At 38.5% G+C, this 24,788-nt stretch overlaps 1 protein-coding gene and 1 pseudogene across 1 annotated transcript; both read right to left on the bottom strand.

Annotated features, from left to right (window-relative positions):
- Window positions 1-1,562: 1,562 nt before the first annotated feature.
- On the bottom strand, window positions 1,563-23,986 carry LOC128123944 (vomeronasal type-2 receptor 116-like). Its single transcript, XM_052760214.1, has 6 exons — window positions 23,790-23,986; window positions 10,827-11,106; window positions 9,674-10,471; window positions 4,964-5,188; window positions 4,471-4,594; window positions 1,563-2,482 (listed from the first exon to the last, which is right to left on the bottom strand). The coding sequence occupies exons 1-6, from the start codon at window positions 23,981-23,983 to the stop codon at window positions 1,563-1,565; spliced, it is 2,541 nt and encodes an 846-aa protein (XP_052616174.1). The 5' UTR covers window positions 23,984-23,986.
- On the bottom strand, window positions 12,281-22,180 carry LOC128094619 (40S ribosomal protein SA-like; annotated as a pseudogene).
- Window positions 23,987-24,788: the final 802 nt, after the last annotated feature.

The raw sequence follows: 24,788 nt of genomic DNA, 5'->3' as shown, positions 1-24,788 counted from the left end.
TGGGTATATACCAAAGAGTGGTTACTTGTGCTTACCCTAAAGCACTACCCCTAGTGAGGCAGCAGGTGGCTGCTAGGTACCTGGCCCCACCCCCCCAGGATGTGGCCCGGAAGGGGACCCCTTAAGATCTGGGATTCAAGTATGTACTCTCTCTTCTCTTCGCTACCTCATGGTCTTGGATGCTGGTGTTGTGGATCAAGGCAGAGTTCTCCTGAGAACCATGTTGGACCATGTTCCACCTCTCCTTAGATGCATGCCTGTAGTACCAGCAACTCTGGAGGCTGAGGCAGGAGGATCGCTTGAGTCCAGAAGTTCTGGGCTGTAGTGCACCATGCCGATCAGGTATCCACACTAAATTCGGCATCATGGTGCCTAATGTGTCAGCTTGTCAAAAGCAAGAGTCATCTGAAAGGAGGGAACCTCAATTGAGAAAATGTCCCCATAAGATCCAGCTGTAGGGCATTTTCTTAATCAGGGACTGATGTGGGAGAAGCCAGCCTATTTTTGGGTGATGCCACTCTGGAGCTGGAGATCCTGGGTTATATAATCAAGCAGGATGAGAAAGCTAGTAGGCAGTACTCTCTCTGTCTGTGCCTCCAGGTTCCTGCCCTACTTGGGTTACTATTCTGATTTCCTCCAGTGACAGACTGCAATGTAAAAGTGTAAGCCAAATAAACTCTTTCCTCTAACTTGATTTTTGTCATGGTGTTTTATCATAGGAATAGTAACTCAAATTAGAACAAGAAGTATGGCTGTATCTTGTGGTAGATCTATTTCCAGATTCCACTAGAACCTGCCACACTGATTTCCATAGTGGCTGTACAAGTTTTCATTACCACCTACAATGGGTGAGTGTTCCCCTTATTCCACATGCTTTCCAGCATGAGCTGTCATTTATTATATTGATCTTGGCATTTTATCTGGTATAAGATAAGATCTCAAAGTAGTTTTGATTTGCATTTTTCTGAAGACTAAGGGTGTTGAACATTCCTTTAAGCACTTCTTAACCATTTTATTTCTTCTTTTGAGAATTCTCTGTTTAGATCTGTACCGCATTTTAAAACTGAGTTATTTGTTTTCTTAATATTCATTTTTTTTAGTTCTTTATATATTTTAGATACCAATCCTCTATTAGATGTGTAATTGGTAAAGATCTTTTCTCATTTTGTGTCCTGATGCTTTGCCTGAATGATGATGTCTTTTGCTCTACAGAACCCTTTCAGTTTCATGAAGACCTATCTTTTAATTATTTGTCTTAGTGCCTGTGATATTAGTGTCCTTTACAAAAAGCCTTTTTCCTATACCAATGAGTTCAGGACTATTGCCCACTGTCTCTTCTATCAGACTCAGGATATCTGGTCTTATGTTGAAGTCCTTAATCCATTTGGAGTTGAGTTTTGTGCAGGCTGATACATGGATACATTTGCATTTTTATACATTTACCCATTCAGTCTGACCAGCACCATTTGTTGAAGTTGCTGTTTCTTTCTCTACTGTACTTTTGACCTATTTGTAAAAAAACAAGTTTCCATAGGTGTGAAGACTTAAGACATTAGTCAAATTTAAGGGATATTATCAGTTTTAGAATACATGCCCCTGAACTTTGGTACAAATTTTTTTTCTGGTCTTAATAAAATTGAGAAACACTTTGGGGCAAAGATACAAACAAGCAGTCCTGCACTGGAGGCCAAGATAGAAAAGATCTCCACAACCACCATTGCTTTCCCCTTGGTGCTGTGGTAGACAGGGAGAAAAGTGACCCACACACTACAGAACACCAGCATGCTGAATGTCAGGAACTTGGCTTCATTGAATGTGTCAGGCAGATTCCTGGCCAGGAAAGCTACAGTGAAAGTCCCTAGGGCTAGTAACCCCAAGTATCCCAGGACACAGTAGAAGGCAATAATTGAACCCTTGTTACAGACAATGATGATGTGGCCATATTCAAAGTGTGGATCTGTGTCAACAAACGGAGGAAATGTTCCTAGCCAGATTCCACAGAGAATCAGTTGGATCATGGTGCAGATGGGAACGATATAGTTAGGTGTCCCTGATAGTAACAGCCATCTCATCTTTTTTCTTGGATCAGTGATCTTGAAGGCCATTACTACAGTAATTGTTTTAGCCAGAATAGTAGAAACAGCTACAGTGAACACAATTGCAAATGTGGTCTGCTGCAGAATGCAGGTGGCCATATGAGGATGGCCAATATAGAGCAAGGGACAGAGAAAACAAAATATGAGGGAGATGAGCAGGACATAGCTGAGAACTCGGTTATTGGCCTTGACAATGGGAGTATCTTGATGCTTCAAAAAGACACCAAGTATAACAGCTGTGAGAACAGAGAAGCAAAGAGCCAAACAAGCCAGAGCCGTTCCCGAGGGGTCTTCATAAGTCAAGAAGGTCACGACTTTTTTGAGGCAGTGAGTTTGTTCTGTGTTGGCATACTGGTCATGTGGACACTTCACACATTGATCCGTGTCTGATATATGAAGAGAAACATCATCAGTTTTAATTTCACTCTGTTATTCACAAACATGTTAAATTAATGTATTGGAAAGATTTAGCCAAATTGGCATTATTTGTTACTGTAGATAGCAATTCAAATAAGGTTGTAGTATATTTCTATCACTGTCAAACCTAATCTTTGTCAAACTTATGCATGTTTAAAAAATGTTATTATTATCCATAATACATATTTGTGACTTTTTAGAATCTTGAATGAAAACAAATATAGATTCAGGATGGCACGATAAAATACTTTAGAGCATATATCTATATATACATATACATATATATGTATATATTCACTGTTCTGTAGCAAGGGCAATAAAGGAACACAAAGCCACCTGCCGCCATGCATGTTATGAACTTCTCATGAGCCTCAAAGTAAATTCCACAAGTCAATGTTCTCATATAGGTTCTTTGACATACATACTCCCCCAAATCTTGTTTAAAAAGTTGTAACTAGTATTAATTAGGAAGGCAAAAACTCTGTGAAGTAATTAGCACCTAATGTCATTACATCTTCAAAATCTTTTTGGTTTTATGTTTCAATGTGAGAATTTTAGTAGGCGAGAGTATTTCACATTTTCACTATTTTCTTTACTAGATTTTAGTGTTAGTGAACTCAAATGACAATACTTATTTGGAAAATAGCACTATAAGAATGTTTTCCATCTCAATACTAGATGGATACAAGAACCTCCTTCCACACTTGGAATTTACACTACAGTACATTCAATTTTAAAATTTCAATGAATGGAAAACCACATCCAGTTGCGTTCAGTCTTTCTAATACCAGTCTTCTGATCGGGATCATACATTGTTATTCAGTAATTTTAAGTTTCATCTTATTTTCCTAAACAAAGAATGTAGGTAAAAGCATCTATTCCAGTGGTTCTCAACCTGTGGGTTGCGACCCCAAACCCTTTCACAGGGGTCACTTAGGACCATTGGAAAACACAGATCTTTACACCATGATTTATAACAGTAGCAAAATGGCAGTTGTAAAGTATCAATGAAAGTAATTTTATGGTTGGGGGGTCACCACAACATGAGGAACTGTGTTAAAGGGTTGCAGCATTAGGAAGGTGGAGAACCACTGACTTACTCTTTTCAATTTTTTTCTAACCACTTTATCATTACTAAATGTAATAAAAAATGTTATGTTATGATTTTAAGGTTTTCTAAATACATGTAACTAGAAAGTTAAATGAGATGCAATGTAGAATTATTCTGTGTTCAACTGACAAAGTTAGTGCATTTAACTCATTACTTTGGATTTTATACTTATACCATAGTGTCATTTGACCAAACATAATTTTTATTACCAATTTCAGTATATCATTCATTTCAACTTTTTTTCTTGCATTACTCACTATATTTTGTAGCTAAAAATGCTGACCATTTTTTTTTGTTGTTGTTTTGGTTTGTTTTGTGTTTTTAGACAGGGTTTCTCTGTGTAGCTCCAGCTGTCCTCTGACTCATTTTGTAGACCAGGCTGTCCTTGAGCTCACAGAGATCTGTCTGCCTCTACATCTGGAGTGTGGGGATTAAAGTCATGCACCACTACTGCCTGATTTAGTGCTGAACGTTTTAATGAAAATTTTCTGCTTGCAAACTACATCTTGCTCATATTTAAATTACGTTGAAGTATTTACTCATTGGTCTTGATATTAAAGTTTAATTTTATTTTTTTATCTATTACTACTCACTCCAATAATAATTATTTTTATGTGTCAGTTGCCTGATTTACCACCAATTACATCATTTTCAAAATTTCCCTGGGACCTTTGAGGCAAGGCAAATACCACCACTTATTCAATCTTTAGTATCTATGTAAAATTATGTATTGCAGCATTATAATAGATCCTTGAATACATACATCTATATGTTGGCTGCCAAACTCACCTGTGAGTAGAGAAGATTTGAAAATACAACCTACTAATTGGTAAGGCATGTAATTACCTGTCATATTGGAAATTTCATTCTCTGGACATGGTGTACAATCAAAACAGCAGACAGCCTTTCCTTCCCAAAGGGATTTTCTGAATCCTGCTTTGCAAGGCATACTGCAAACTGAAGGTGGTGTCTAATAAAAATAAGATATATGTTAGTAAAAAGGATTTGACCTACTCCACAGTAGAGACTGTGATTTACAGTCAGATCACTGAAATACTTCATTCATAAACAAGTACAGCAAATCAAAGAGTGATATTTTGTTGTGTTTTTAAATAATATTAAAAACATATGCTTTATGATACATATTATCAATAAATAAATGCGAAAATGGAGTCAAGTGTGTCACATATTTAATATAAGAAAATCGAGGAAGGTAGAAAGTGAGTCAATAAATTACCTAATGCTGTACTGCACTACCCTGTGTGAGGAAGCACATGCCCACCTTGAGACCTTTGGTATTTATGTCAGATGTAAAGCATCATAGTTAAGTCCAGCTCACCTGTCTAATGTCCATGGTCCACTCTATCATGTCTTCAGCCATAAACAATTGCTGACCATGTAGAAAATGTTTTGAAAACCTTCCTATTTTCACCTTAAGTCCAAGACCTGGTAGAAAATTCATAATGTAGAGAATGTCATATTCTGTATCCAGTTTTCCTTTGTGATTCATGTTGATTTGTTCTCTAGGATTTATAAATTGGTTGTTCTCCAGGAAAGGGGCCATCTGAAATACATTTACTGTTTAGTCTGGTCTATCACATTAGGACAGATAATCTGAAAATATAAATGCTCTTAATTTTTATTTATCTATCCTAAAGTATGGCATTATTAGAAGTCCTCAATATAATAGAAGAAAAGAAGATACATCCAGAGTTAAATATCATTATACCCTGGAAATAGTTACTTAATGGAATTAATGGCCTACAACATGCACACCTGAGTGATACTCATGGAGAATGAGACATTTTTAACTTTTTTTCCTTTATCAATATTATCAGACCATCAGCTAGTGAGTAGAGGTCCTCACTACATAAATACAGTTGCATAATTACTTAACATAAGTTAATAAACTTTGTTATAGCAATAAAGAAATTCTTGATCATTTAAAGGGTGTGTTATGCTTATTGCTGCCATATAATAATTTTGTTTCAAATATTGAAAATATAATAATGGGTATGTATTAGAAATATGCTGGCCAAAATCAACTTAAATTATTTTTCTTTTTAAAAGTTCTTTGAGAATTTTCTTACAGTATAGGTTCTCATATTCTTTAATGTCTCCCAGTACCTCCCATACCCTCCCTTCTTCTCTATCCTCCCAACATCATGTTCTTTCTCTCTCTTAATATAAAACAAAAAAATATAGCCATTAAAAGCATGGAGTTTCAAAGGAAAAAACCACATGATCATCTCACTAGATGCAGAAAAGGCATTTGACAAAATCCAACACCCCTTCATGATAAAGGTCTTGGAACGATCAGGAATACAGGGAACATACCTAAACATAATAAAGGCAATTTACAGCAAGCCAACAGCCAACATCAAATTAAATGGAGAGAAATTCAAAGCAATTCCACTAAAATTAGGAATGAGGCAAGACTGTCCGCTCTCCCCATACTTATTCAATATAGTACTTGAAGTTCTAGCCAGAGCAATAAGACAATATAAGGAGATTAAGGGGATACAAATTGGAAAGGAAGAAGTCAAGCTTTCCCTATTTGCAGATGACATGATAGTATACTTAAGTGACCCCAAAGATTCAACGAAGGATCTGATACAGCTTATAAACACCTTCAGCAACATAGCAGGATACAAGATCAACTCAAAAAAATCAGTAGCCCTCCTATATACAAGGGACAAACAGGCTGAGAAGAAAATCAGAGATACATCACCCTTTACAATAGCCACAAATGGTATAAAATACCTTGGGGTAACTCTAACCAAGCAAGTGAAGGACCTATATGACAAGAATTTTAAGTCCCTGAAAAAAGAAATTGAAGAAGATCTCAGAAAATGGAAAGATCTCCCATGCTCATGGATAGGCAGGACTAACATAGTAAAAATGGCAATCTTACCAAAAGCAATCTACAGATTCAATGCAATCCCCATCAAAATACCAACACAATTCTTCACAGTCCTGTAAAGAATAATATTCAACTTCATATGGAAAAACAAAAAACCCAGGATATCCAAAAGAATCCTGTACAATAAAACAACCTCTGGAGGCATCACAATCCCTGACTTCAAGCTCTACTATAGAGCTACAGTAATAAAAACAGCTTGGTACTGGCATAAAAACCGACATGTGGACCAATGGAATCGAATTGAAGACCCTGACATTAATCCACACACCTATCAACATATAATTTTTAAACAAAGAAGCCAAAAGTGCACAATGGAAAAAAGAAAGCATCTTCAACAAATGGTGCTGGCATAACTGGATATCAACATGTAGAAGGCTGCAAATAGATCTATATCTGTCACTGTGCACAAAACTTAAGTCCAAGTGGATCAAAGACCTCAACATAAATCCAGCTACTCTGAACCTGCTAGAAGAGAAAGTAGGAAGTAGTCTTGAACGCATTGGCATAGGAGATCTCTTTCTAAATATAACACCAGTAGCTCAGACACTGAGAGAAACAATCAATCAATGGGATCTCTTGAAACTGAGAAGCTTTTGTAGAGCAAAGGATATGGTCAACAAGGCAAAGCAACAGCCTACAGAATGGGAAAAGGTCTTCACCAACCCCACATCTGACAGAGGACTGATATCCAGAATATATAAGGAACTCAAGAAATTAGACATCAAAATGCCCAACAGTCCAATTAAGAAATGGGCTATAGAACTAAACAGAGAATTCTCAACAGAGGAAACTCAAATGGCCGAAAGACATTTAAGGAATTGCTCAATATCCCTAATCATCAGGGAAATGCAAATCAAAACAACTCTGAGATACCACCTTATGCCTGTCAGAATGGCTAAGATCAAAAACACTGAAGACACCTTATGCTGGAGAGGATGTGGAGCTGGGGAACTCTCCCCTACTGCTGGTGGGAATGCAAGCTTGTACAACCACTTTGGAAATCAATATGGCACTTTCTTAGAAAACTGGGAATCAATCTTGCCCAAGATCCAGCTATACCACTCTTGGGCATATACCCAAGGAATGCTCAATCATACCACAAGGGCACTTGCTCAGCTATGTTCATATCAGCATTGTTTGTAACAGCCAGAACATGGAAACAACCTAGATGCCCTTCAATTGAAGAATGGATAAATAAAATGTGGTACATATACACAATGGAATACTACTCAGCAGAGAAAAACAATGACATCATGAGGTTTGCAGGCTAATGGATGGATCTAGAAAATATCATCCTGAGTGAGGTAACCCAGACTCAGAAAGACAAACATGGTATGTACTCACTCATGGGAGGATACTAGATGTGGAACAAGGATGACTGGACTGCTACTCACAAAACCAGGGAGGCTACCTGGAAAACAGGACCCCAAAAAAGACACGGGGATCACTCAATGATGGAGAAATGGATGAGATCTACATGAACAACCTGGACGTGAGTGGGGGTAATGAAGGGTGAGGGTCGAGGGAAAGAGAGCTTGGGGGAGCGGGAGACTCCAGCTGGATCAAGAACAGAGAGGGAGAACAAGGAATAGGAGACCATGGTAAATGATGATCACATGAAAATAGGAAGAAGCAAAGTGCTAGAGAGGCCCACAGAAATTCACAAAGATACCCCCACAATAGACTGCTTGAGCTTAGGGCCTGCCCTGAAGTGTGACTGATATATCCAGCATCATTCCATTGAAGAACGTTTATTTTCCCTCTCTAGAAAAATATCAATTGCAAACAGCTTCTTTGTCCAAGATGTGAATTTGTGCCTGCTTCTCCTTTGTGCTGGGATTTGTCTGGCTTGTGCTTGTGCAGGTCTTATGCAGTCTATCATGGTCTTTGTGAGTTCATATGTGCATCTACCCTGTGTGCCTGTAAAATAATGTTTTCCATATCATCAGACACTCTGGCTCTTAGATTTTTTTCCTATCCATTCTTTGGTATAGGTCCCTGATCCCTGAGGGGAGTGGTGTGATAGAGACCTCCCATTTAGGGATGAGTCCTCCAAAGCATCTCACTTTCTGCACGTTGTCCAGTTGTGGGTCTCTGTTAGTTACCATCTACTGCAGGAAGAAACTTCTCTAATAAGATTTGGGTGATGTCCTGATATATAGGTATAAAAGCATATTATTAAGAGTTGTCTTATTGTATGCTCATTTGGCAGAATAGTAGCAGTAGGTTTTTCCTTGGGTCCATGACCTATCTATATTCACATTATTGGTTTCATTAATAGTGTCAGGTATGGATACCATCTCATAGAATGAGTCTTAAACCCAATCAGAAAGTTGGATTTAGGTTGGGTAGTCCCCTAATATTTGAGCTACCATCATGTAGGAATGTCATTTTTATAACTTTCAGGGTTTGTTACTTGGAGAAATTGATGATTCCTTGTAGTGGGTAGCCATTCCTGCTTTGATCTGGAAGTTCCAACCCCCATTGAGACTTCAGCAACTGTCACGCCTACAAGGCGGGGCCAAGGGAGGCGCCTGGAGACCTGAGATCTGGATGGGCCTGCGCTCTCACTCAGTTCGGGACCCTGGACGGCTGAGGTGGGCCAACCAGAGCTCCAGAGAACACTGCTGTACTGCGATACACCTTCCCCAGACCCCATGACCTACCTATCCCTTAATTTGTAAGTTATGCCATTAAATAAATCTCCTTTTAACTACGTGGAGTGGCCTTAATAATTTCACCAATAATTCCTCTTTTTCTTCAGTAGTGAGAACAGCACCTTTCAACACTATGAACACTAACTAGTAAGTAGTGGTGAAATTTTTGGTTGAGCACCAGTTCAATTGCTCCATATTCTATGTCATCACTATGTGGTGTCTTCAGCAATAGGGTCTTACTGTCACATTGTGGAGGATAACCAATATCATCAATTTTGATGTTTCTTGTATGTTGTTGTCTCTTGATGTTAATTTATACCACTAACAAGGTTTATGTCATATGCAGCAAAAGAGTACAGAAATCCATCCACTTGGGAGAAAGATTTGTAGAATACTTGTATTTAGAATCTATGGTAAACTTTAAGCCATATCTTTGACAATTCATATTATTCAGTGGAAGACTTATTACCTGCCAGGGGTAAAATTCCAGTCTTTTCCCAATGTTCTCTGGTGATGTAACTATTTGTTCAACAAGCATTTCATGAAGTGCATAGGACACAGCATAGACAGCATTGTATAGGTTGTAACTTGTCTCTCTCATGGACACTTCAAATTGGTTCCTGGATAACCATTCTAGTAGGATTTTGGTTGAACAGTTTTTCAGTGTGTTACAATGAGATGACAATGAACAGTTAAAATACATCCACCACAACCTACCAAGGGAAATATCTTTACTGTAGTTGGAAGGTTCCACAGTCTGAATGAATTTTTTAAAACCAGAAATCTCAGAATGGTGATGTGATAAAATGAGAGTCCCATGGAAGGAGTTTTTGGGGAACTCCCCTTTACTTGTGGTCATATCCCACCATGAGGTGGTGATCCAGAGTCTCTGAATGCCTAAATGTTGCCATAGTCTAAAGTGTAGAGTTAGAGCAGAGTCTGTGTCCCCATAGATGATAATAACTTTTGCTGATGATGTCATGATCTGGTTATAGTATGTTTCAGTTCTTTTCTGGTCTCTATTTCCTGTGATCACATTCACAAAGGCCAAACAGATTCTGTGTTTGTGCATCTCTTCTCTCAATTCAGAGAGAAATTGAATGCCTGGGTCATCATCTGGAATTACTAGTCCCACCCAGTTCCAGCCAAAATGAATCATCAAAGCCATCATGGCCAAGGACAGAAATGTGTGCTTTGGAGATATCTGGTACAGGTAAGGAAAACGTTCACAGTCACTCAGGAGAGGAGGAAATGGCCCATAATAAAGCTAAAGAACATAAACATAAACAGTATGAAGAAGATAAATACATACATCTCAGTCTTTCTAAGCATTCTAAGAAAAATCTGAAAGTGTTAGGAAGTATGAATTGTTTATCTAGTTATTACATTTTTGGGTGATTTTTCTCAAAAACTATTGATAAGACTCTATCTTACATTAAAACACCTCACATCTCCACTCTTTCAGATCTATTTCCAATTAATCTGCCAAAAGTGAGTATTTATGCTTCAAACTGTGAATCAGAATAGACGTAAAGCCAGTTATGGATTCCAATCTGTCTTGGTGCTCAGAAAGGTGGTAGAAATGGAGACAGGGTTTCATCACAAGCCCTACCTAACCTCACCTGTGGTATTGTGAAAATGTGCAGGAGGGGCCCAAGTGTGATGGATGAGAACCAACTTGGTCCGGTAAGTACAGTGAACAATCTTCTTTCACGTCTACAGTTGAAATTAGGAATAATTGCATCTTTATTTGAGAATACACTGATTGTTTGCAGATCTTTCTTTTTGGCACAGCTGACTTCAACCATCAGAGAAATATTGGGTAAAACATGAATGTTCCTGTTTATTTGTTTGATGGCAAAAAATAGAGACAAAATCAAGTGGATATTCGTGGCTGTCAATCTGAAAACAGAACATAATGATCACTTGAGTTTAGGCTCTAAACATGATAATCTTAGACTATAATCACTGTACTGATTATGTACTGAATGCTGTTCACCTGACCCATTTCAATGTAGACATAGGTCTCATTGCTGTGGTATGTGAGAATGTGAGATCTGTGAAAGAATTTAAGAACATTTAAAAGATTTTTTTTGGGGGGGATAGATTTCACTCAAATGGGACTCTGTTAATTTTGAAAATTCATATAGTTTACCTCTGTTGTCTGTGAACATGGCAAGAAGCCTGTGGACTGTCCATGGACCAGAAAGTAGGTGATAGCCAATACTGAAAGTGTTCATGGCTTTATCTTCATATACTTACTGTACATAGAAAATGAATGAGTTCCTGCTGTGGGATGGTCTGTATGTCAAATGCTCTGATTGGTCAATAAATAAAACACTGATTGGCCAGTGGCCAGGCAGGAAGTATAGGCAGGACTAACAGAGAGGAGAAAGGCGAGAACAGGAAGGCAGAGGGAGACACTGCCAGCCACCGCCATGACAAGCCACATGTGAAGACTCCAGTAAGCCATGAGCCACATGGCAAGGTATAGATTTATAGAAATGGATTAATTTAAGATATAAGAACAGTTAGCAAGAAGCCTGCCGTGGCCATACAGTTTGTAAGCAATATAAGTCTCTGTGTTTACTTGGTTGGGTCTGAGCGGCTGTAGGACCGGCAGGTGAGAGAGATTTGTCCTGACTGTGGGCCAGGCAGGAAAACTCTAGCTACAAGTTCCATCAGCTACCTTGATTCTGATATTTTTCCCCCATAAAGAATAAATAAGACAATAACTTAGTAAATGAGAAATGGTTAGTAAAATCTATCTACCAGAATAAACAGATCTTAGGAGGCCATTGAATTCATAGGTAACACAAATAACATAACATTTCTTACTTTTTCCTCTCCATTCCATAGAATTTTCTCCTTTTAATTTTCTGAGGCTGTGCAATCTTGAGTGATAAAAGGCTGAGTATAACAATGACTGTTTCTTTATGAGGAGTGGGCTCCCTTTACTTCACAGGGGCCCTTGATCACCAACAATGCATTTTATACTTACTTAATTGAACATAGATATATCGACCCTGATCTATGTTGTTGGTTTTTTTCAAGCTTTTAGGGACTTTATTTTCATTCACTGTTTTCCTCCTTTGCCCTGGTATTGCAGAGCAGCCCTGGACCACTCAGTGGTGGCTCCAACCCATTCAGTGTCCTTTTCTGTGGGATCTGCTGACCTATCATTGGTGGATGGCTGGACATTCTAGTCATCATTAGGAACTGCTGAATGGTTACAGAGAATACCTGTATGCCCTTAGACCAGTCTTTCACCTCTGGCTGAGCAGCAGTGAACTCAGGAGCTGGTGCAGTCCATTTGTGCTTTATCACAGCCTTCTCAGCAGCAGCCTTTTCCCCCTCCTCAGTCACCTCTGGGTCTCTGTAGAAATACAGATCAGGCATATCCTCCATGGGTGGTCATGGGAGATAGTGCCACAGAGGCAGAATACTTCCTGGGCCAGCATTCACCACATCAGAAACAATGAGTGAGCTTCCTTGTTGTTGCATTGGATAACAATACCCATGTAGTGCAGAGGAGAGTCTGTGTTACACAGAGCAGTGGTGGTTGACATAAGACGCTTCTGTGAGGTTAGCCCTGGGATAAGCCACCACTAGAAACTACTAAAGGCTGCTTGGATCTGATTAGTGAAGGACTCAGGCATGAAGCAGCCAGCAATTGGAGTGGCTCCAGTGGCAGAAGCAAGCTTCAGCACTGCTCACTGGCCAGTGTTCCTGGAGGAGATGACGCTGATATCAGCAGGGTTCTTAATGGCAATGGTAGCCTGGGCTGCAAGCAACAGTTTCCCCTGGGCCTTTTTCAGATTTGTGATATAGAGATCATCACTTTTCCTTTTGTAGATGTACTGCTCCATTTGAAAGTCATGGTTGGTGCCACCTAAGTGGGTTCCTGTGACAAGAAATTTGAGGACACCCTCCTCCTTCATTTGCAGGACATCACGGGCTCTGTCTGTACTTTGTGTAAGTTTCCCTTTAAGTTTAAGATTAAGTTTAAACTTAACTCAAAAAAATCAGTATCCCTTCTATATACAAATGATAAATGGGCCAAGAAAGAAGTCAGAGAAACATCACCCTTTACAATAGCCACAAATAATATAAAATACCTTGGGATAACTCTAACTAAACAAGTGAAAGACCTGTATGACAAGAACTTTATGTCTCTGAAGAAAGAAATTGAAGAAGATATCAGAAAATGGAAAAATCTCCTATGCTCATGGATATGTAGGATTAACATAGTAAAAATGGCAATCTTACCAAAAGCAATCTGCAGATTCAATGCAATCCCCATCAAAATCCTAACACAGTTCTTTACAGATCTAGAGAGAACAATACTCACCAACAGCACAGACAATGAGAGCAACAATTAATAAATAGGATCTCCTGAAACTGAGAAGCTTTTGTAGGGCAAAGGACAGAATTCTAGAAACTAGACATCAAAATACTGAACAACCCAATTAAAAACTGGGCTACAGAGCTAAACAGAATTCTAAAGAGAAGAATCTCAAATGGCTGAAAGGCATTTAAGGAATTGCTCAACATCCTTAGTCATCAGGGAAATGCAAATAAAAACAACTCTGGGATACCATCTTACACTTGTCAGAATAGCTAAGATCAAAAACACTGAAGACAGCTTATGTTGGAGAGGATGTGGAACAAGGGGAACACTTCTTCACTGTTTGTGGGAGTGCAAACTTGTATAGCCACTTTGGAAATCAATATGGTGGTTTCTCAGAAAATTGGCAATAAATCTTCCTCAAGACCCAGTTATACCACTCTTGGGCATATACCCAAGGAATGCTCAATCATACCACAAGGACACATGTTCAACTATGTTCACAGCAACATTATTTGTAATAACCAGAACCTGGAAACAACCTAGATGCCCCTCAACTGAAGAATGGATCAAGAAAATGTGGTACAATAGGCAGTGGTGGTGCATGCCTTCAATCTCAGCACTTGAGAGGCAGAGACAGGCAGATCTCTGAGTTTGAGGCCAGCCTGGTCTACAGAGGGAGATCCAGGATAGTCATCAAAACTACATGGAGGTACCCTGTCTTGAAAAACCAAAAAACAAACAAACAACCAAAAAAGAAAATGGGGTACATACACAATGGAGTACTACTCAGCAGTAAAAAACAATGACATCATGAAATTTGCTGACAAATGGATGGAACTAAAAAATACCATCCTGAGTGAGGTAACCCAGACTGAGAAGGACAAACATGGTATGTACTCACTCATAAGTGGATACTAGACGCAAGCAGAGGATAACCAGACTACAACCCACAGCTCCAGAGAAGCTAGCTAACAAGGAGGACCCAAAGAAGGACACATGGATTGCCTTGGGAAGGAGAAATGAGATCTCCATGAGTAAATTGGAAATTAGGGATGGGCAATGGAGGGTAGGGGTTGGGGTATGAGAACATAAGGGAAGAGGATGGTTGAGCTGGAACAGGGATAGAGTGGGAGAGCAAGGAAAAAGATATCATGATAGAGAGAGACACCATGGGGTTAGAGAGAAACCTGGTGCTAGAGAAGTTTCCAGGAATCCACAAGGATGACCCCACCTTAGACTACTAGCAGTAGTGGAGAGGGTAACCTGAACTTGCTTACCCTGGTAATCAGATCAGTGAATACCCTAACTGTCATTATAGAGCCTTTCTCCAGTAACTGATGGAAGCAGATGCAGAGATCCACAGCCAAATACCAGACCAAGCTCTAGGAGTCCAGTCGAAGAGAGAGAAGAGGGACTCTATGAGCAAGGGGCATCATGATCATGATAGGAAATCTACAGAGACAACCAAACCAAACTAGTAGGAACTCATGAAATTTAGACCAACACCTGTGGAGTCTCCATGGGACTGGAGTAAGCAAGACAGTTGTGTAGCTTGATCTGCTTAAGGGGCCACCTGGCAGTAGGATCAGGATCTATCTCCGGTACATGAACAGGCTTTTTGGTGCCCACTACCTATGGTGGGATGCCTCACACAGCCTTGAGGCAGGGTGAGGGCCTTGGACATTCCTGTGCTGAATGTACCAGGTGCTGCTGACTCCCTATGGGAGGCCTTACCTTCTCGTAGGAGGGAAAGGTGGGTGGGTTGGGGGAGGGGAGGCTGGAGGGGCTGGAGGAGGGAAGAGAAGGATCTGTGATTGGAATGTAAAATGAATAAAAAAATTTCTTAATAAAAAATCTCCCTCCCCCCCAAAAAAAACAAAAGAAAAAAATGTTGCAATGGTAATCAAGATCAATGTCATATGGACCTGGGCAGTGTGTAAAGGCTATGTTGGTTGTTTTGTATTTAGTAAAGATTTGTTCTTCCTATAATACCTTGGATTTTTATTTAATATTTTCACAAAATATATTGACAATTCTCTTCAGTGTGGTGGAAGAGGAAACAAAGTCAGCATACACAAACCTGCCTAGTCGTTTTTGCTGCACTCTACACAATAGCCTGCCAATGCAATCAGATTCAGTAGCTGTCAACAGATGAATGGATAAAGAAAATATGATACATACAGAAGAAAAATATTATCCCTCATATTAATGAAATCCTATGTGACAGTGGATAGGACTGTTTATCAGGCTAAATAAGCCTGACACAGAAGCACAACTACCATATATTTTTCCTGAGATATAAAAGATAAAATAAATATATGACTAAAAGCAGTAGATTTTTCTCCAAAACCAGGGTGTTGGAACAGTGATGAGGGAATAAAGAAGGAAGTGTACAAGTTGGAATAATGAACATGATGATATAAAGTACATAAATGTATATGAATATGCATATTAAATTATCTTATGTGGAAACTTTAAACACAAAAATTATAACACCAAAGCAAAAACATTACTGTAAAAATAACAGATACCAGTACAATATATTTATATTCTTTAGGATAAGTTTTAAAGGGAGCTGGAGAGATGGCTCAGTGGTTAAGAGCACTGGATGTTCTTCCAGAGGACACAGGTCAATTTCCAGCACATACATGGTGGCTCACAACCATCTGTAACTCCATTTCCAGGAGATATGACTCCATATATGCAGACAAAACACCCATATAATAAAAATAAAATTTTTTAAAAAGAGAAATTTATATTAATTTCTTTTTCTCCCATAGAAGAGACAGAAAGTTATGACTGAACCCAGTAACTAGAAAAAAGAGTGTTATTGATGTGAATCCATGTATTTACTGATAAAATGCCTCAGACAATAAATAATTATATTTTTTCTGAGTACTCATACACAAATTTCTCAAGTAAAAATTTGTTGAAAAATACAAAATAATTGCAAAATTTATAAATTGTGATAACATAAGACTTTTCACAAGAGTTTAGGAATGAGAAAAACATACAAACACAGCAGTATATAATAATCAGCATATTTATATTAGTTTTTGACCATATTTAATGAAGGAGTAATACAAATGTTATATGAATTCATTATATATTTATTAAAAATCCAAAGATACACCATAATGGTGAAATCAGATGTTGTACCTGTGCTTGACAGTTTTATACTATCAAAGCAAAATCCTCAAGGTAATGAGTCTCAAAACAGAAGCTAGAAGGCTTACAGTTTTGGAGATTTCAGTTGATCTGAATGGAGTTTGATCACTGGCTTTTGTTCCATATAACACCATGATTCAAGATGAGAGAGAGTTATCACCAAAACCACTCAAATCATGGGTAGGATGCAAAGGAGAAAATAATGGGGAATTGGAATCACACAGTTCCATTGGAGAATGCACATTATCAGTAACTTAAACTACCTATTAAGTACACCACACACAGGCAGTGCTAAACTGAAAATCAAATCAAGTGCAAGCATTTCAGCAGACCTTCACATCCAAGCTTCAGTAATGATGGAAATGTAAAGAAATCATATACATATAACACACATTTCTTTTCATCACCAACCAAGTCTAAGTTAGAGTGAATTAGTGAAGAAAGTTGCTTTGCTCAGCCACAGAAGTTCTGATTAAATTATAAGATGAGCTGACATATTTGAAACCTAGTTTGATAATCCACACACTAAGAAATGCTCATTCAACACACAAGTATAGTAACCTGGCTAGAAACTGGGTAAAGTAATAATACGTTTGATGAATTGCCTTTGATGATAACCACAAAGACATAGAATATTGAGTTCTTTTTGATGACCCCTTTCAGCCTTTTCTTCTAGGCCACCTCCATCTCATTCTTTGTGACTATGTAGAGCCACAGATTTGATGTCAGGGATCCAGAGCTGTAACACTAGTCCGGGACTCAGGTGGTGACCTTTATCCCCTTTTCTGTCCTCGAATCCAGTTCCTCCAGACTTATTCTTAGTTTTGCTACAGCCTGCTGGCAGGAGCCTCTTCTCCCAGCCCCACTTCCACATCCTCAGAACTTGACCTCTTGGTATAGTCCCAGAGTCACACTCTGGGATTACACCAAAAAAAAAAAAAAAGTATTGGTGTCACCCAAGAGTTTTCTAGTCTAATTTCTGAGAATTTTAATGACAGAATCATATTGTCTGTGATAGAAACATTTAGAATTCTACTTCCTAAATCTTTGTGATACTTCCTGAGAGTTTGTGCACTATACTGAATAATAGCAGAGCATGAAGGGACTTTTCTTCATACTTGATGTCAAGAAAAATGTTTTCAGTGTTTTTTTTATAATGTTTGTAATTGTTTTGTCCCATGTATTCTTTATTATCTTATATGTATACCTTGTTTTTCTCAGTACTTAAGGATCATTTATTATTGAAGGATGTAGAACTTAGACAAAATTCTTGGTAGAAAAACTGATCTATTTATTTAATGGTAGAGATATGGAATGAAGATATATATATATATATATATATATATATATATATATTACTTATAGTTAGAGTCAGACTCATATACAAAGATGATTCCAAAGGTAAAGATGATTCTTGAAAAATATCCTTACCCAGCATTGCTAAACAACAACAATGTCAACAACAAACCCAGTAGATATTTAACTCTTCTGCCATTCTACTGGGTATGATAATGTCTCCTGTTATAGCATTCCTCACAGTATATCAATACAGTATTTTATTTGTCTTATTTAGACTGGGAAATCATGAAGGATGTGAGTCCACATAATTTATTTCTGTGATATATGAGTAACAAATGTTTATCAAATGGATGAAGAGAGCATCAACTGGGTGGTTCACTAGACAGTGAGGCAGGAAGGTGTTGACTATAAGGTTGTTTGTGTCTTGGAGCTGTAGAACACTAGTGTCAAAAGGCATTTTAAAAGTGAATCCCAGCTCCCTCATTTTCAAAGGATAAGCTACACAGACAGGGTAAGCAGCTTGTACTAGGTCACAGTCACTGAACCAGAATTTAGACCTTCAGTCTTCTGTTTCCAAGTTCAGGATTCCTATTTCTTTGAGAATTTGTGATAAATAGGAGAGAAGATTTAAAAATCTTCCAAAATGTCCTCCTTCCTCCATTAACCCGGAATCCTCAGAAAATTCTCTTCAAACTTCTATCCTCTTTCAGGACCCTTATGGGAATTATGACTGCTTTGGATTGAGATGGACGAGAACACTTAAATTACACCAATCTTCTCCCCCTTCCCCTCAACAGTTGCTTCAACTTGTAGTGTGTCTTCATCTGATAGGGTACAGTTTAATTATGAAGGACTTTCATTGCTAGGTTTTTTAATGGTTGCTAATTTTTTGTTTCTTTTTGGGTGGTGTTTTATTGTTTTCTTTTTTTTTTTTTTTTTTTTTTTGGTTTTTTTTTTCGAGACAGGGTTTCTCTGTGTAGCTTTGCGCCTTTCCTGGAACTCGCTTTGGAGACCAGGCTGGCCTCGAACTCACAGAGATCCGCCTGGCTCTGCCTCCCGAGTGCTGGGATTAAAGGCGTGCGCCACCACCGCCCGGCTTGTTTTCTTTTTTTTTTTTTTTTTTTTTTTTTTTTTTTTTTGGTTTTTTTCGAGACAGGGTTTCTCTGTGTAGCTTTGCGCCTTTCCTGGAACTCACTTGGTAGCCCAGGCTGGCCTCGAACTCACAGAGATCCGCCTGGCTCTGCCTCCCGAGTGCTGGGATTAAAGGCGTGCGCCACCACCGCCCGGCTTGTTTTCTTTTTTTTAACGAATGAAATATATACACCAATTAATATGACTACCAACAATTCATGAGAGTTCCCCCTTCTCATTTCATGCAAGTTGTTAAGGGAACAAAAAAATAAGTTGAAATAGACTACATAGAAAAAGATGGAAATTAGCTTTACTTGTGCGTGTTATTGCATATTGATGTACATTATTATGAATACTGTATATTGAATAATATTTTGATTTCCAGCTGCTTTTCCAGTGCTATCCTGACAATGTCAATCAAGATCAGAGGAACAACTGCTCTGTTCTTCTTGTCTGGGTTCCTACTGCTTCCGATTGTCCTCTCATATCTCTCACAGATTCATATTGAAGGGTTTGAATCTATGCTATATTTGTGGTAAAATATCATTACTACCTATTATTTCTGTCACAGACATTACTAATGTATTTCTTAGACTTTGCTTCAAATTTTATTTATTTATTATATTTTATTTAAATAACATTTTTCATTTATTTTACATACTAACCACAATATCCACCCTCCCTCCTCTCCTCCAAGTCCTCCCCTTCCCATCTGCCCCTCTCCCCTTCCACTCTTCCTCTGTCTCCAGTCTCCATTCAGAAAGGGCAAACCTCCTATGGGCTTGAGCACATCATGTCAAGACAGGACCAAGCTCCTCCCCTTGTGTCAAGGCTGGACAAGGTAATCCAGCATGAGAAACAGGTTCACAAAAGCCAGCTAAGCACCAGAGACAGGTCCTGATCTCACTGCTAGGAGCCTTAGAAAGAGACCAAGCTATCCAACTGTCACACACAGGCAGAGGGCCTAGGGCAGTCCCATGCGGGCTCCTCAACTGTTGGTCCAGAGTCCATGAACTTCCACGAGCTCAGGTCAGCTGTCTCTGTGGGATCCCTATTATGAACTTCCTGGCTTGTACAATTCCCTCCTCCCCTTCTTCAGCAAGACTCCTTGGCTTGGCTGTGGATCTCTGCATCTGCTTCCATCAGTTACTGGATAAAGTATCTCTGATGACAATTAGGGTAATCACCAATCTGATTACAGTAGATGGCCAGTTCAGGCACCCTCTCCACTATTGCTAGGAGTCTTATCTGGGGTCATCCTTGTGGATTCCTGGAGGTTCCCCTGGCCCCAGGTTTCTTGCTAACCCCCAAATGGCCCTGACATTAGGATGTCTCTTTTGTTACTATCCCCCTCCAGCCCACTTCCAATGCGCTTCTCATATCTAGTCCACCCAATCCACTCCTCCACCCCACAGCCCCGCCCCCAGTTTACCCAGGAGATCTCTTTTATTTCGCTTTCACAAGCAAAATCATGCATCACTCTTTGGGCCATCTTTGTTATCTAGCCTCAGTGTGTCTTCATCTGATAGGTGTACAGTTAAATTATGAAGGACTTTCATTGCCACATTCTTTAATGGTTGCTGTTTTTTGTTTCCTTTTGGGTGATGTTTTATTTGTTTTCTCTGGGTTTTTGTTAGTTTTTTTGAGAAAGAACTTTAAATTGGCTGAGTAGGGAAGGGGAGAGCATCTGGAAGGACTTGGGTGAAGGAAAGAACATGATCAACATATATTTAAATTAGAAATAGTTTTAAATAATAAAAGAGATAAAAAAGTTATAAAAAAAGAGACCACAGCAGTACCTTCTTTTCTAGGTCCACCAGGACTAAGTTAATATATGTAAAGTCCTTAGATAGTAATTGGTATATGGTAAATAGTCACTAAATGATAGTTAATAATTTTGATTTCATTATTGTATTATCAAAATATGATTTTGATGAGTTATTGAACAGCTTTTATACATAATCTATGCCATTGTATAGCCATACCGTGATTTACTTAAGTTTATTTTTATTTATCACAAAAATTCTCAAGCATCTCCATAGCATACAAAGACAAGAGCATTACCAAAATTGTTGCATACCTAGTTGTCAGTTTGCATCTTGGCATGGCAAAGGATGTAAGTCTGAATGATCAAGCCACATAACAGTATTTGCATACCTGAAGCATTTATGCCTACATGTATGGTGATATTTTATTTGTATTAAAATGTTATTTGTATGTTAATAAATAAAGTTGCCCGGGGGTCAGAGCTATTAGCAAGCCATAGGAAAGCAGGGCAGTGGTGGCATACGCTTGTAATCCCAGCACTTGGTAGGCAGAGCTAGGTAAGTCTCTGTGTGTTCAGGGATATAGCCAGTATTGGATACACATGCCTTTAATCTCAATACCAATCATAGAAAACCTGGAGGTCTATACAGACAGGCCATGATGAGGCGGTCACGTGGTTGGGTTTACAACCAATGAGAAGGCAGAACAGGAACTCTATATAAAGACTTTAACACAGGGGTAGCTCTGGTTCGGAGAGGTAGGACCACCGCAGGAGGAAGGGTAAGGTTTTAGCTCTTAGCTCTGACCTCTTGGCTTTCTCCTTTGCATTGGTTCTGTGTTTCTTATTTAATAAGAAGGTTGGTTACATCTACATACACAAGCCATTTCTTACATTAACAAATACTGAACTTAGATTTCTCATTTGTAAAAAGGCAAAATCAGGCATCTAGATAGGAAAACATATGTTGTGTTATGCTCTTTCATCTCTCATAACTTAGAAAAGTTTAAAACATTCTTTTAGATTTCTCTTATACCATGTAAATATGTAAGCCTGGATATGAAAAGGACCTTCAATTTCAACTATTTGTTTTACAGACATAAAATTCCCAGCATTGTTATCAAGAGAGATCACATTACTCCATTACTCAAGCATGTTGGCCCGTCAGATGATGAGATTGGAGTGTGAATGATAAGAGGAAGTACAAATGCTCTCACCTTAACTTCCAAGAAGACAAATTTGTCCCCCTCCAAATTCTGCATGCTAGAGGCTGATGGGGCACATTGCACAATTCATCCTCATTCTTGACTTTCTTTTTCAAAGTCCACTGACTTTCCCCTCAGGTCTTTCTCAACTGTGACTTATCTTTTGGACTTTGGGACAACCATTGCCATGTTCTATTTTACTGTGACTACTAATTCCCTATATGATCACTCTTAGAATGTTTCCTATCATCCATTACCCATAACCATATATTTGATATCCAGGCTAGTGATAATCACACACTATATTCATTCAGTTTCATTAAACTTCCCCTTTACTTCCATTTCTTCTTAGAACATTTCTCTCATCTGATCCACAGTCTCAAAACATCCTCCTCTGCTTTGAATTTAATTCATGCATAAGCTATAGATAACTGGATACAACGTTTTTCCCAAGCTATTAAACTCCACTGTGCTGGACCTCATAGATACAACAATATCCCATATTAAAGAGCATTTGTTACCAAAAATTTGTTTTATTTGTGACAATTTCCTTAGCATAATCCTGGGGATATTTGGTATGATTTTCCCTAATTCAAATGCCAAATTCTACACATCTAATTAATGACAAAAGTGATAGTCTACTATACAAGTCAAGGAATATGTCATGTATATACTGCTATAATATTTAAATACATTTTGTATCACTAGGGAAAGAGGAAATAGAGACATAAATATAGGGTGAGTGTCTAAAATGTTAAAATAGCAGGCAAAATCATGATGTGGAAGTATGAATTCAACAAACTATCTTCAATAGTGGGAAATGTGACCAAATTTGTGATCTTAATAACCCTCTCTCAGATACTGCAGGAAATAGCTTTCATTCTAGCACATGACAAGGCAAATAGCAGGTCAGTACTTGAAGTGACATCTCGTAATAGATGAACGAAATTCTTTCCTCAAATAATCTAAATAGCTGCTACATAAATTTCTAACCTAGAACTTTAATAAAGACATGGCATTGTTAACACAACCAATCTGTGGCTATGCATATGATCAGATGAAACATAATTGAAAGGGAAGAATAAAATTTTTGTAGTGACATTTTGTTCCAATTCTTGATTGCAGCTATAAGTCATAGCCAGGCAGGTAGAAAATGATGATATGTAGATTTATTGAACCAAAGATAAATATCTCCATAAGAAATTTACCCATAAAGCAGATCAGTAAGATCAAGATCATCTCTGTACAGGAACTGGGCTTTCCATACTAATGGAAGGAGTGGTAGTAGACCATTGAAAGACCACTTTACTGCAGCCCCTAAAAAGGGAACTCGGGGTAGTGCTTTGCACTGTGTTTCTGGGGGGACAATGCATGACCCCACCAAGTGAGAACTGTAACTAATAATTATACCCCTCTAGGAACAAGGTAGAAAGTGTATGTCATTCAACCCAAAAATGTCACTCTAAAAGGATGAGCAACAAAATAACCCCTAATCCAGAAACAGGGAAATAATCAGCAGCAAAACACAAAATAAGTTTTTGTTTAGTCTTCATGGTGTGGGTGGGAAACAGGGAGAATAGACAGAGAGAAGGATGATCAACCTATCTGTAGCCCTAGTACACATTTTTCACTATGATAAACATAAATAAATGAAAGAGGCACTTACTGAGCATGTAGATTTCCACTGAAATGATCATTCACCAGTGGACCCTGTTTTGTGTAAATGTAAAAAAAACAATCGTCCTCCACATCTCCATCCCCGTTGTCATTTTGTTTTATTCTCCAAAAGCACTTGTGATCTGTCGCACTTAAAAGCAAAAAATCCTCCAGGATCAAGATGACAAACACCAAAGACAACATCTTTATCACATCACCTGCACCGTGAGCCTGAGCAAAGTGCAGCATGAACAGTCAGGCATAAGCTTGTGTATTAATGTGTTGGAGTTGCCCATGTGTCTCTTTTTATTACTGTAGTTACTACTGAGAAAAGCATTTATGACCCTCAGTATTTTTCAGGCTGTTCTTCTCTTCTGGGGAATTCTTAAGTACTTTCTGGCCTGTGGCTCTGCACCTGAGTGTCTGTCCAGGTGGTAAATGATAATTTTGTTTAATGATCATCCTTCCCCTTCCTACCCCTGACAATTCCATTCATTTCAGTGGACATGAAGGCCCCAGACATGAGTCCTCTTAAGAAAATTTGCTAACCTGTTTAGTTCAGCAAACTGTTTTTCTTATCACCATTTGAACGTGTTGAAGTAGATTCCATCAGAAATTCCAAAATGAATTTTTAGTGAAAGTTTCGGAAACAGCTTATCATATGCATAGCTCAACATAGACACATGTGTGTCATGTCCAGGAGTATCTATGATATGGAGTAATATCCTCACATATTCAGTGTCCAGAGAACCAGAGTGCATGAACCCATGTGACTCATACACGTCTGAGTGCCTGCTACCGTGCAGAATCCCCTAGTGTTCATATGTTACATAATGAGTCAATAATCATCCTGACTCTCAAAATACAGTATTTTGATACCAGAGTAGAAACTAAACTGCACTTTAGAGTGGTAAAGCAGGACTTAGGCTTTGGTCCCATTGATGTATATTTTGATCAGCTATTTCTATATCTGCAATATCATTTGCCTCCATTTTTATGCTTACATTTG

This window comes from Peromyscus californicus, unplaced genomic scaffold (genome assembly GCF_007827085.1).
Source record: "Peromyscus californicus insignis strain IS unplaced genomic scaffold, ASM782708v3 Scaffold_4__1_contigs__length_199733344, whole genome shotgun sequence".
NCBI lineage: Eukaryota > Metazoa > Chordata > Mammalia > Rodentia > Cricetidae > Peromyscus > Peromyscus californicus.
This window is presented reverse-complemented; position numbering and strand designations above follow the sequence as displayed.

Coding starts and splice junctions, on each gene's coding strand:
- LOC128123944 (XM_052760214.1), bottom strand. CDS start 23,983: ATGTTGTCTTTGGTGTTTGTCATCTTGATCCTGGAGGATTTTTTGCTT. Junction 11,107..23,789: donor AGTGGAAATCTACATGCTCA/GTAAGTGCCTCT, acceptor TTCTGTTTTCAG/ATTGACAGCCACGAATATCC. Junction 4,595..4,963: donor GGACCATGGACATTAGACAG/GTGAGCTGGACT, acceptor TATTTTTATTAG/ACACCACCTTCAGTTTGCAG.